We start from the raw sequence: 12392 nt of genomic DNA on the forward strand, positions 1-12392 counted from the left end.
CCTTAGACACAAGCTCACAATTGGTCTCGGACCACAGGTCTCCCTCGATCGGGATCAGACTATATAATCTCACTTTCTTTGCTTTCTTTTTGTTATCAAAATTCGAAGACTTGACTGTGCGATAGATTTTTATTAAACCATTGCAGGACCAATTCGATTCACTTAATCCATAAGTTTCACTTTATTGCTTTGGTTTCTACCACTTCTTGGCTGGGTACATAACACAGAGCCCTTCGATTGAGCAAACCTGCGGTGCCTGACCACTCTGACTTTGTCTCGTAGCTTCTCTGATTCATATTAAAGTTCAAACATTCATCAGCAATTGAGCTTTACTCGCGTCTCTCATCACACGTGTTAATATTCTTTGCTCTTGCGCTCTTCACACAATATTGCCACTTGCAACCTTGACTTCAAGACAGACTGGTCTTGCATCGGTCTCCCCAACTCACTGGCTGAGTTGATTTCTCGGGAGCTGCTTTGATCCTGGAGCCAAGGACAGTACCACTCCTCTGCATCCCCAAGAGACCACATCTCCCAGGTCAGGCGAGCCGCCCATTGGCTTCCAGTAAAGGAAAGGATCAACTTTAAGATACTCACCCTAACGCACAAATGCATCAATCTCACTGCCCCATCCTACCTATCAGAAACCATATCCAGAGACACCTCGACACACCCCACACGCTAATCAACTCTACGTCCCATCTGTCAAAAGAGCAAACACCAGAGGCATTGGCTTTCCTCACATTGCACCCAAACTCCGGAATGCCCTACAAAATGCTCTCAGAGCTGAACCCTCCTTATACACCTTTCGCAAATCCCTCAAAACCACTCTGTTCAACTAGCCACTCCGCTCCCACACACTATATATATGGTAACCAGGTTGAATGCATTCCATGGAACCGCCAAGTTGTAATGTATCCTCGGTTTGCGATGTAACCACCAAGCTCTTTATCCTCTGTAAGCAGCAAGACTTTCTCCAACAGCGCCACGATGCCCAAGGCCTGCTGCGCTCTTTAAACATGCTAATAAATAGATAAATAAATAAATACCACGGCGGCTGCTCCTCCCCGACTTGGCCAGTCATGCAGGAGGGCCCCTGGTATCTCTGACACAATGCAGGATTCATCAATCTGGTTTCCTGGTCTTACACATTTTAATCTGAAGATCTCTTGAAAGTTCCAGTTTCTCACCAGAAAGGTCAAGGGTATCTCTCTCCTTGCTCTCCCTTCTCTGTTTTCTGCAATTCTCCCCTCGTTCAGCTGCCGTCTGGAAAATGTGGCTCCTTCGTGTGCTTTGCCTTGCTCAGAGTGTGCTCTCGTGCTCCGCCTTTTATCTGTGTGGGGAAGCTTAAAGGAAGTCAGGTGTGAGTTAACAGTAATTGCCTGATTTTGCCTGACCATAGCAGTGGGACATGTCAGATACAATGCTCGGGTATGAGTCGGTTTTCTCCCAGAACGGGCGGTCTGTGTGAAAGTGTTCGTGTAGGGAAGGGGGGGATGCGGGTTACAGTTCCCCGCTATCCTACCTGGTAGGATGGAGTAAAGGTGTTATGAGGAGGTAGGGGGGGGGGAATACCGCATCCCGCCATCAGGTGTCCCACTCCCACAAGACCCCTCACCCAGGTGATCCTCCTGCACTGGTCCACCCCTAGGGTCTGGATTCAAAGGCAACGGCCGTGCCCTGGCAACCTGAGAGAGAGATCCCCGGGGACTAGCGGGTGAGAAACAAAGGATTTGCAGAATGGAAAGCCCCCAGTAAAATTAGATGCTATGCAACTTTCAGCCCAAGAAGAACCCCTTTCTATGAGGCAAGAGGTTAGGGTCACTGGGGTAAAAATACATGTCACCATCTGTAAGACATCTGTCAGAAGAAATTAAATGCCATGCCTTACTAAAGAGACAAATCCTGCCCCGAAAGGAGATTTGGGGTGTGATAATGAGGGCACGCTAATGAGGGTTTGGAGCCTAGGGCCCCGATACAGTGGCTGAAATCTTTGTCTTGAGTTCCCCCAGACGATCTAAAGAACTTCTTTTTTTAAAGGGGCTGTTGTTCCTCTGCCTCTTGATGGAAAATAATTTTACCTAAACCTCCCCCATCCAAAAGCAGTTGTGGTGATTGAAAGATAGCCCTAAAAGATAGCTCCAGCGAACAAGCTGCCAGCTTGGATTCCTTGACTTTCTGCATCTTTTCTTCAGCCTTTGAACCAATAAGATCTGTACCATCGAATGGCCTGTCTAACAAGGTTGTTTGTACATCTTGTGCAAAAGTACCTGTTCACATCCACAAAGGCCTGTGCATAAAACTTTCTGTACCCATCGATCTTCAGATGCCATCAGTAGGTTCTAATCTCATCTACAGGATATTCCCAGCAGTGTCTTTGCCATCCTACACCAACTGATGGAGTGAGTTCTGCAATATCTGGAGGAAGGTGTACCACAGTCGATAGTATCCCGCATTCACTGTCTTTAAGCCTAGGTGAACTGAAGCAAACCCTCCCCCCCCCCCCAAGAATACAGTACTTTGGATTACATGTCTGGCGATACCGATGGTAAAGCTGTGGACCTGAAGCCTACTGTTGCTGCCTGGATAAACAAGCTCTCAGCCAAGGGATGCAAAGTTAAAAAATGTGGATTCCCAGGGCCTGCTGTTTTGAAGCAATATTTGTCAACAATGGGCTAAGAAGCTGGTTTCCACCAAGGTTTTTAAGACATCTACCAACGCCCTGCTAAAGGGTAGGACTGGGATCTTTGGCTCTTTAGGTTTCAGGGTGTCTGATGCCGTATGTAACTACCTCTTTAGATGAGGATATCAAATTAAGTGTGTCCACTGCCCTGGCTACCACCTCCCTGCAAGACCCCACGTTTTGGCCAACAGCAGTTATAAGGTTTGACACCTATTTCAGAAGTAGGGGATGTATCCAATCCACTTGCATCCTGTAGGCCTTTCTGTTGCTGCCCAAATGCGTCTAAAGGTTCCTCAGGTCATGATTGGAATATCTGATGTTAATTGGATCCCTGGGTGAGCTTCTACATACTGCTCTTCAAATAGGTCCTGATAGGTTCTAAATTGAGCACTGATCTCTCTATCTCCCTCGAGACTTATACAAAGAAACGTCTGGCTCTGAGGTTCTGAAACAGGTTCTTTGATCAGCTTTCTCCATACCAATGTCAGAGTGTTCTCCGATGTCATTGGTGTGAAGGATAGTGACAAGAGCTTAGCAGGCAAGTCTTTCTTTGTCATCTGAGCCACTGACTCCAAGGCCTATGAAGTAAAGACCACGCCGCTTTGGACTTTGTTTTTTCTTTGCTCAGAGATATGGAGCATTGTTGACCCTTTCCTTTTCTGTCTCCAGATGGAAGTGTTTTCTGAACATCTTCTGGGGCTTGTTCCGACATTTTTAGCATGTAAGAAATAAAAGCTGCCCATTACTCCTTAGAGAAAGATGCAGTTGGGAATTCAGGCTTACTCCGCTCCTTTGACTTTGAACAGTGCCTCTTAGGTCTCTATGATGAGGAAGGAGGGAGTAGTTTCTTACCTGTAACTTGGCGGTGCATGACAGGCAAACCAAACCCCATGCTTTAAGACAGAACAACGAACCCCCAAGAATGACATGCACCCACAGGCATGATAATCAACACAGCAAGGTGTAAAACAAACAAAACCCCTGAAGCAGGCGTTGGAGGACAGCCCGTCCTACCTGCACATCTTCCACATGTTGCTGCCCCAGACAGTAGTGCTTGGTGAAGGTATGCAGCACTGCCCAGGATGCCGCCTGGCAAATGTCAATGAGCGGTATACCAGCCCATAGCGCCGCCGACGATGCTGTTGGCCGTGTAGAATGGTCCTTAGGCTTGCCCCTCAAAGGCTTGCCAGCTTTCGCATGACAAAAATAAATTATAGGGGAGACCCAACGGGAAAGTCCTTGCTTGGAAATAGCTAGTCCCTTTTTGGCGGGGCCGAATGCCATAAACTGCTGATGCGACCTCCGGAAACCCGGAGTACGGGTCAGATAAAAGTTCAAGGCCCTCTTGACGTCCAAAGAATGCAGGGCCTTTTCTGCCGGCGTGGTTGCGTTAGCAAAGAACGAGGATAAGGCAATGGAAGCCACTTTGTGAAATGCCGACGGCACTTTCAGGATAAAGTGCGGATTAGTAGCCAAGAGAACCTTGTCCTTCATAAATCTCATGTACGGAGGGTCAACCACAAGCACCTGCAATTGACACCCACCTGGCAGAAGTGATCGCGATCAGAAAAGCAACTTTCCAGAAGAGGAACTTCAAGGATGCAGTCGACAGGAGCTGAAACGGCGGTTTCATGAGAGCAGATCGAACCACATTAAGACTCCCCCCCCCAGTGCAAACCTCTTCTACGGGGGAAACGTATAAACAGTCCTTTCAGAAAATGTTTAACCAACCGGTCACTAAACAGAGGAGTAGCATGGCGCTGTCTTGTCAACCTGGAAATGGCCGCCAAATGCACTTTGATCGATGACAACGCCAGGCTCCCTGCCGCAAGCTGTAACAAGTAAGGGAGAATCTGGGCCTGAGAGACATCCAAAGGCTGCACCTCTGGGTGCCCTTCACACCAGGCACAGAACCTTGCCCATATGATACATTGGTAGAAGGGGCCCTCGCCGCCTCCAGAATCCGACGACAGTCCTGTGATAAACCTAGATGACTGAACTCGGCATGATCAGGAGCCACGCGGCCAGGCTGAGAGACACCAGATTGTGATTCTGCCCTCGTCCTGCGAAAGGAGATCGCAGTCTGCTCCTAGACGAACCGGCTCTTCCACTGACAGATGAACAATATCTGAAAACCACGTCTGCCTGGACCAGAATGGGGCTACCAAGATCACTCTGAACGGATACTTGCGCACCAACTATATTTTTCTCCGAAGCAGCGGAAACGGGGGAAACGCATACACGAAGAGTCCCGTCCACGGGAAAGTGTCTCCCCCTCTTCTACGGATGAGCCATTCTGCTGGCAAACCCCAGACACTGCTTGTTCTCCTTCGTGGCAAACAAGTCCAGCGGGGGAGACCCTCATTTTTGCAACCAGCTCCTTCAGCCGCCACTCGTGTAGCTGACTGGTGTCCCTGCTGAGCGCGTCTGTCTGGACATTCTGAACCCCTGGCAGATGGTAAGCGACAATGTGAATCCCCTGAGCCAGAGACCAATGCCTAAACCACCTGAGCCTCCTTTGACAGGATCCGGGAACACGTGCCGCCCTGCTTCCTCAAATAGAACATTGTGGTGGTAGTGTCCGTTAACACCCGTACCACTGCTCCTCGAATGCGAGGTAGAAACAACTTCAGCACCCAGTGCACCGCTCCAGCACCAGCACATTGATATGCAACAACGTCTCCCCCCCGAGACCATAGCCCCCGGACCTGTGACTTGTCGAGGTGCGCCCCCCACCCCACCTGGGAATAGTCTGCCACAATTGTGAACTGAAAGACTGGTTCCAGCAGGGGCATGCCCCGTACGAGATTTTCTGTGCAAGTCCACCACCGAAGGCCCTCCATCAGCCCCTGGGAGATGACCTCTTTGTCCGACCACAAACCTCAGCTCTGCGACCACCTGTCTGCGAGGAATTCCTGCACTGGTTTCATGAAATGGCAGCAATTTGGGACAAGCGGAATACATGATGCCATGGCTCCCAATAGCGACATGTACTTTCGGACCGAGACCACCGTACCCTGGCCCCACTCGCAAGCTTTGTCCCGTAACTTCTCTACTCTTTCACTGGAAGGCTTCACCAGATTGTCCTGTGTGAAAAACAGAGCACCTAAAAACGCCAAATCCCTGGACGGCATCAGATAGGATTTTGCGAAGTTGATGGCGAATCCCAGCTGTTGCAACAGGCCCACGGTCGCCCTGAGAGAATCCTATGTTAGTTCTGGCGACAGACCCCTTACCAGCTAATCGTCCAGGTATGGGTACACATGATGACCTTCCCTTCGGAGGAAGGCAGCCACCTGGGCCAGGCACTTTGTGAATGTCCTGGGAGATTACTTCAGGCCAAACGGGAGGACACAGAACTGGTAATGATCCTCCCCCACCACAAACCACAGGCACTTGCAGTGGTTTTGCCTCATAGGGATGTGAAAGTAGGCGTCTTCCAAATCTAACAACGCCAGGAACTCCCTGGTTGCACCGAGCCGATGACATCCTGAAGAGTAAGCATTTTGAACTTCAGGCGTTGCAGATTCTTGTTCAGCGGCCGAAGATCTAGAATAGGCCTCCACTTGCCATTGGGCTTTTTCACGACGAAATACCGGGAGTACACCCCCTGCCCCCGCTCCGAGACCAGAACTGGTTCTATTGCCCCTTTCGCTATCATGAGTACCACCTACTGCCGCAAGACTGAAAGATGCAGTTGCGCCCGCATACACGGGCAGAATGGGAACTGGAGGATGCCAAAATTCCGAGAGGCCGAGACGTACTGTATCCAGCACCCAGCGGTCTGATGTGACCACTCGTCGTGTTATTCGCCACCCTGCCCCCCCAGTCGACTGCCCATATTGCAGTCATTGTTGAGACTTTGACTGCCTCCCTTTAGCAGCCGAGGCGGCAGTACCTTTCTTGCGCTGTGCTTGAAAGTCTCTGCTCTTCTGAGCCGACTGGAACCTGTAGCCTTGAGACGAATAGCTGGAGCATTCATAACTTCTGTGTCGGGAGGCGGCAAACCGGGCATTACCAGCGGCACCACGAAAGACCTGAAACGAGCGAAAAGAACGGCCACTCTGCAGGGAACCTAAAGACTTTGCTGTCTCAGTATCTCTTTCAACCCCTTCAGGGCCTCGTCGATCTTTTCCCCTAACAAGTGTTCACCCTCACAGGGCATATAAACTACCTTATGATGGACCTCAGGGCGAAAGTCTGTGCACCTCAGGCAAGTCTGCCGTCGGAGCACCCCACCATTATTGATTTGTTAAAACAAGATTCTGCAAGGTCCACTGCAACGTTGATGCTGAGGTTGGAGGCCACCTCCCCCTCACGAACCAGCAGCATTGCCTCCTTACGCTGTTGCTCTGGGAGATAAGTATCGGGGCGAGCCTGTGCCACATCTCCCTGTCATACCTGGACATGATAGCCAAGGAATTTGCAGCCTTCACTGTGGTAGCTCCCACGTCAGGACCTTTTTCTCACACGCGTCCTCTTTTCTGGCTTCACTGTCCGGGGGCGTAACACATTTGTGTGGGCTCCTGGCCTTACGGCTGGCCGCCGGCGAAACCAGACTCTGGCGTGGGCTGTGAAACAAGACATTTGGGGGTGGACTCGGGAGCCTTGAACAACTTTTCCAGACGCCCCTTCACCGCAGGTTCAGAAAATGGGTGACGCATCGTGCGCAGACCCTCCTGCCACACGTGGTCCAGAACCGGAAGCAAGAAGACCACCTTCTGTCACTTTCCCATATGGTCGAAGAGAAAACAGTCTTTCCGTTCTTCTTCAGGAGCCAGGCCAAACTCCTGACACGCTTTCACCATCATGACGTGGAATGCCCAAACATCATCCGGTGGAGGCGGTTGAGCCAGGCTACTAGGCTGCTCCACCTCAGGATCTTTATCCCATGGATCGTCCATCATAGGTGATGAAGACACTCTCAACAGGTATCATGCAGAGCACTCTCCTGATCTGAATCTGGCAACTCCTTCTTCAGGATGACTCCGAGCATGGGCCAACCCCAGCGGCAACGGCAACCGCACCGGAGGCAACATCCTCAGGGCCTCAACAGGCACACTCTTAACCACTGCAGCCGATGGGCTCGGAGGAGGTGGAAACCTCGCATCCAGTTGCCCCCAACAATGAATGGAGCGTATTCAACACCTGCAAGGAGAGCAGGGACTGGATTTACCAACGGGTAAAGGGGCAGCTCAGCCCCCACCCCACTCGACTTAGACGGGCGGGCACCCTGTAGACCCAGAGTCGATGGATCGAAAAAGGGGCTCCTGTTCCTCCTCCATTCCAGAGGAAATAGAATACGCTGCTGGGTCCTGTTGCAGAATGTCCACTAGAAGCATGGGCCCAAAACCAGGCCTCTGAATCCATCTGTGCCGACGACAACAACAGCGGCCCACTGTCTGTCACTGTCGTGAACGGAGCTGATGAAACAACCGTTGACGACGGAAGAGCTGACTGTACCACCACCGTCGACGAGGGAACATCAGTCGACGACACTCCCGTCGTCGGAACCACGGCCTCCACGGCTTTAGCCTTCACCGGTGAAACTGACTTTTTGGAAGAAGAACCGGAACAATGCTTCGACAAGTCCTGGCTGGACGAGGATCTACGATGATCTTTAGGCGATGAGTGCTTCGAGGAGGAAGACTCCCTCGGCTTCGCCGGTCCTCTGTCAGAAGCATCCTTTGACTTCTCTGACCTACCACCGGACCCCTTTGACTTGTCTGGCTGATCAGACTTGGACAGCTAGGAGCCACTCGCCCCTTTGGAATGATGCGACCTGTACGTAGTTGACTTGCCACCTCTCCCCACCTCCGACGTAAGCAAATCCGTCCACCCGTCAATGCGCAGAGGCCTTCCCAGTCGTCACCGAAGACTGGCTCCCCTGGGCCGAACCCACCTCCGAATCCGGGTAAGTGCCCTCATTCAGCCAACACAGATGAGCCAGAGGTTTTGGTCCTTCAAAGTTTTCTGCGAAAACCCCGGGCATATCTCACAGGCATCTGCTGAATGGTGGGGGTACAGACAGTAGAGACAATCTGCATTGCCATCCCCTTCGAAGAACTTCTTTAGGCCGTGTGCTACCTGCGGTCTGAACAGATGACATACTGGCCAGATACGAAAAAGCACATTTAAACACGAAGAGAAACACAAGGTGATCCCAACAGTTTGGAGATGGTTGAAATCTGAAGGGAAGCCGCTTGGGCAGGGCTATTTATATCAGACGTCCTATTGGTGTAGCCAGAGGCACCCAAAAAGAACGTTGATAGGACACTAAAGTGTCGAAGTTTTCCATAGGAAAACACCAAGTTAAAGTTACCGAGGTTTCCCAGCCTTACGACGGGAAATATTCACAGCATGTGAATCCATGTATGATCTAATGCTGGAGAAGAGCATGTTCATGATAGTGGTGCTTTTGTTTTTCTTCTCCAATTTGGAACCATGATCGGAGGAGGCGTGGATCAGGGTTGATTTTCTCAGTTTAATGACCTTCTATTTTACTGGGGTTGTCTTGGACAAGGCCATGAAAAGTATTGCTAGCTGTTCCTGAACAGCTTTCAACGCCATCGTCAGACAGATCCACACTCTTCCATATCGTGGTCCTTCCCCAAACAGAAAATAATGGAGGAGTGCAGATCCATTACTGACATTGACCGACAGCAAGCGTTGCATGCTCTGAAGCACAATTTTGGTGCAGGCATTTTGAATAAATTACCTTATCTGACAAATGACCGTCTCTCGTTCTGGTTTGTTGTTACAAGAAAAAGGTGAGGAAATAGCACCAACGGCTCAACAGAAGCATGCAGACGATGCCACAATGAGATGAACAAGTGGAGGACAGTACTGATCGGTGGCACCTAGTGGCTTTTTTTTCCAGTGACGAATGAATGGACTGCATATTTCAAAAGATAGGTAATCTAAGGGAAGAATGTGTCCATTGGAAAGATTTTTCTAATATCGTGAAGGTGGCTAGGAGATGAAAAGGTACCCTGGGTGCAGCTGGATTGGGTTGACAGGGGTGTAGGAGGAGGGCAGGCAATAGGATAATCAGCAGCAGATGTGCAGTCACCTCCTCCTTGCCCTGAGCGAGTGCAGATTAAAACAATCAATATAAGATGTTGTAGCCTTGGCCTGGAAAGGCGGATGGGCAAATGTGCAACATCCACTACTGATTGAATGATTGCACTACACACAGTATACAGACACCCAAAGCACTGTGTGCTTCTACAAATCTTGTCTGACTGCATTATTTGGGCAGCCACTTCTCAGCATAAAGATTACAACGCTTTGTGCTTTTCAACTATTAGCTGATGGAGCCATTGATAAAGTGCAGAAAATTGTAAAACTCTTCTTCAAATTGATAAATGGCTTGAAGGACAGGCAATAAATGCTATTGTTCATAATGGAACTTTGAGCTCTGGTGATAAAGTAAGCATTGACATTTGCATAGTAGTAAAAGAAATTGGTACCTTTGGGATCTTTGCGCCTAGATCTTGGTATTGCTTGGGATTTTTCAGAAAGTTCACAAATTCCATAATTTCTAACTTTGCTTCTTCACAGCCAGCAACATCCTTGAACTTCACATTGATATCATCTTTCAGCATTTTTGCGGTTGTCTCTCCAACACTAAATAGTCCCCCACCTCTTCCACCACGCCCGGCTCCCATTGGTCCCCGCCGGACACTGTAGAGGAGAAATCCAACTAGCAGCAGAGTCGGCACAAGGCTTGCAAGGAAGGAGCTATAGAATAAACAAAGAACAGACTGTTAAAAAGTACCACTCACTTCATATATTGGAACACATGGTGCTAGATATCATAAATGATTGCATGACAAAAGTACTTTGCATTCTGGTACCTGCAATCTTACATTTATAAACGGTAACCCTGTTCAAGACAGAAGGGCATATAAAATATACAACAAAATTAATTGTGTTTGAAGCAGTAAGGCAATGGCTGGTGCATGGTTACTTCCCACACCCACCATGGTAGATCACTTTCAAACAGGAAACGTTGTTTTAATAGACAGCACCATTTGACAAAATGCTTTCATAGTGAGCCAAGAACAAAACATGTAAAACACCTAGCCCATATCTAACAGCAGGACCCAAAACCGCAGCGCTCCATTCATCTGATGTTGGCATGCATCTTTCCAAGATAAGTCAAATTTTGAGATTTGGATCCCGAGGCCAAGCAGCCCGTGGGCAGAATTAGGAACAATCTGCTAATGAACGAAATGTGTTGCATAGAGGGTCAGAGTAAAAGCATCCAGGGGTTATAAGGTTTCATTGGGCTCAATTTGTCAAGAAGCACCTACATATAAATGGTTACTCTAAAGAACTATGTGGACATTTTTTTCTGGTACATCTGTTTTATATAAAAAAGAGGGCTCTTCATATGAATTAGCTGTCAAAAGGGTGCTACGCAATATATAGCAGAGCATATCTTGGGTATGCAGTGCTTTTTCAAGACAACGGTCAAGCAACAGTTTTGCAAAACATATGTGCCCCTGATTAATAATCAAGTTAGCAATCAAATGACCAATCTCTTAGGGAACCCCATTATTCTTACGATAGCTGTACACGTGTCAGGGTTCAGCAGGGGAAGTGATCCAAGAAGTGAGCGGAACACCGAGTAGGGGCACACAGAGTAGGTGGGTGTTCTGTATGCAGAAGGATTGGTTGGTGTTAGTGGAAAGATGACAGAACGTGTAACATTTGTGAACCATTCTTTCCTTAACTTAAGAGTCTATCAGGAGGCTGGAGTTCTCCCATCTTTCTTTTTTCTTATTACTGGTTGTCAGGCCTATTTCCCTTTGTAGTGGCCCTCTGCTCAGCGCCAGGATGCCTTTGGGCCGCTGTGCGCTATAGAAATAGTCATAACATAACAAGGTGGTGGGAACAGCTCTCAACACCAATTGGAGGGAGGTTCATTGTGAGGTAGAGTAGAATCATGAGAAAGATTCTAAACTGCCTTTCATCCAGGACATGTACCAAGATGGTCACAGTTTAACAGAGCTCCTGACAAGAAGTTAACTAAAGAGGAGAAAGCATAATGAGGAACTCCGAGAACCCAGAGACTGTCCAGAGTAATGCAGAAGATAAGTGAAAATACTGTATGTTAATAAGTAGTCTCATCTAGTTTATATAAATGATAGCCAGAAAATACAGTTTTAAGGTTAGAAAAAGGAGCAATGTAATGTTTTTAAGCAGACCTATGTGAAAGCAGCAGTAAGGTGTCAGTGACTACAAATAAGGATGTTTGAAGCTGCGTGGGTGTTTTAGTGCAACATGATTCTCTGATAAAGCGCGGCATGCGGTGGAGGCTCCCTCTCACCAGCAGGACACGCAGGGGCTCAGAGTAAAGAGCATGGATAACTTCTAAGAATGGGATATGATTTCAATGATCGCAGGTGCGTAGAAGACGCCCAAGGGAAAGACTATGTTCCCTATGAGCGCGGGTGCATGGTAGTTTCGAGTAAAGGGATAGGATCTCAGCACAGGAGCCCGTTATCAAATGGAAAGACTGAGCAAACAGAACAGCGCAGGAGTGCGGTGAAAAGCCCAAAGGCAAACCGGGAAATATTTGTGGAAGCTAGCGCAGGGAGAGTGGTGAAGCATTAAGAACTAGGAAAAGGAACAGACTAGAGAATGAAACAGAAACAAATGCAAAACCACGTTCTTTTACATTTTAGTGAAAAAACAACCA

At 48.7% G+C, this 12392-nt stretch overlaps 1 protein-coding gene across 1 annotated transcript in view; it reads right to left on the minus strand.

The window, feature by feature from the left end:
- LOC138525055 (mitochondrial inner membrane m-AAA protease component AFG3L1-like) overlaps window positions 1-12392 on the minus strand; it is a 587730-nt gene that overhangs the window by 308094 nt on the left and 267244 nt on the right. Inside the window, exon 8 of the mRNA XM_069635555.1 lies at window positions 10156-10426. Coding sequence (XP_069491656.1) covers window positions 10156-10426 — 271 coding nt within the window. The remainder of the gene's footprint in view (window positions 1-10155; window positions 10427-12392) is intronic.

The sequence above is a fragment of the Ambystoma mexicanum genome, chromosome 1q (assembly GCF_040938575.1).
Source record: "Ambystoma mexicanum isolate Mex_15411 chromosome 1q, UKY_AmexF1_1, whole genome shotgun sequence".
NCBI lineage: Eukaryota > Metazoa > Chordata > Amphibia > Caudata > Ambystomatidae > Ambystoma > Ambystoma mexicanum.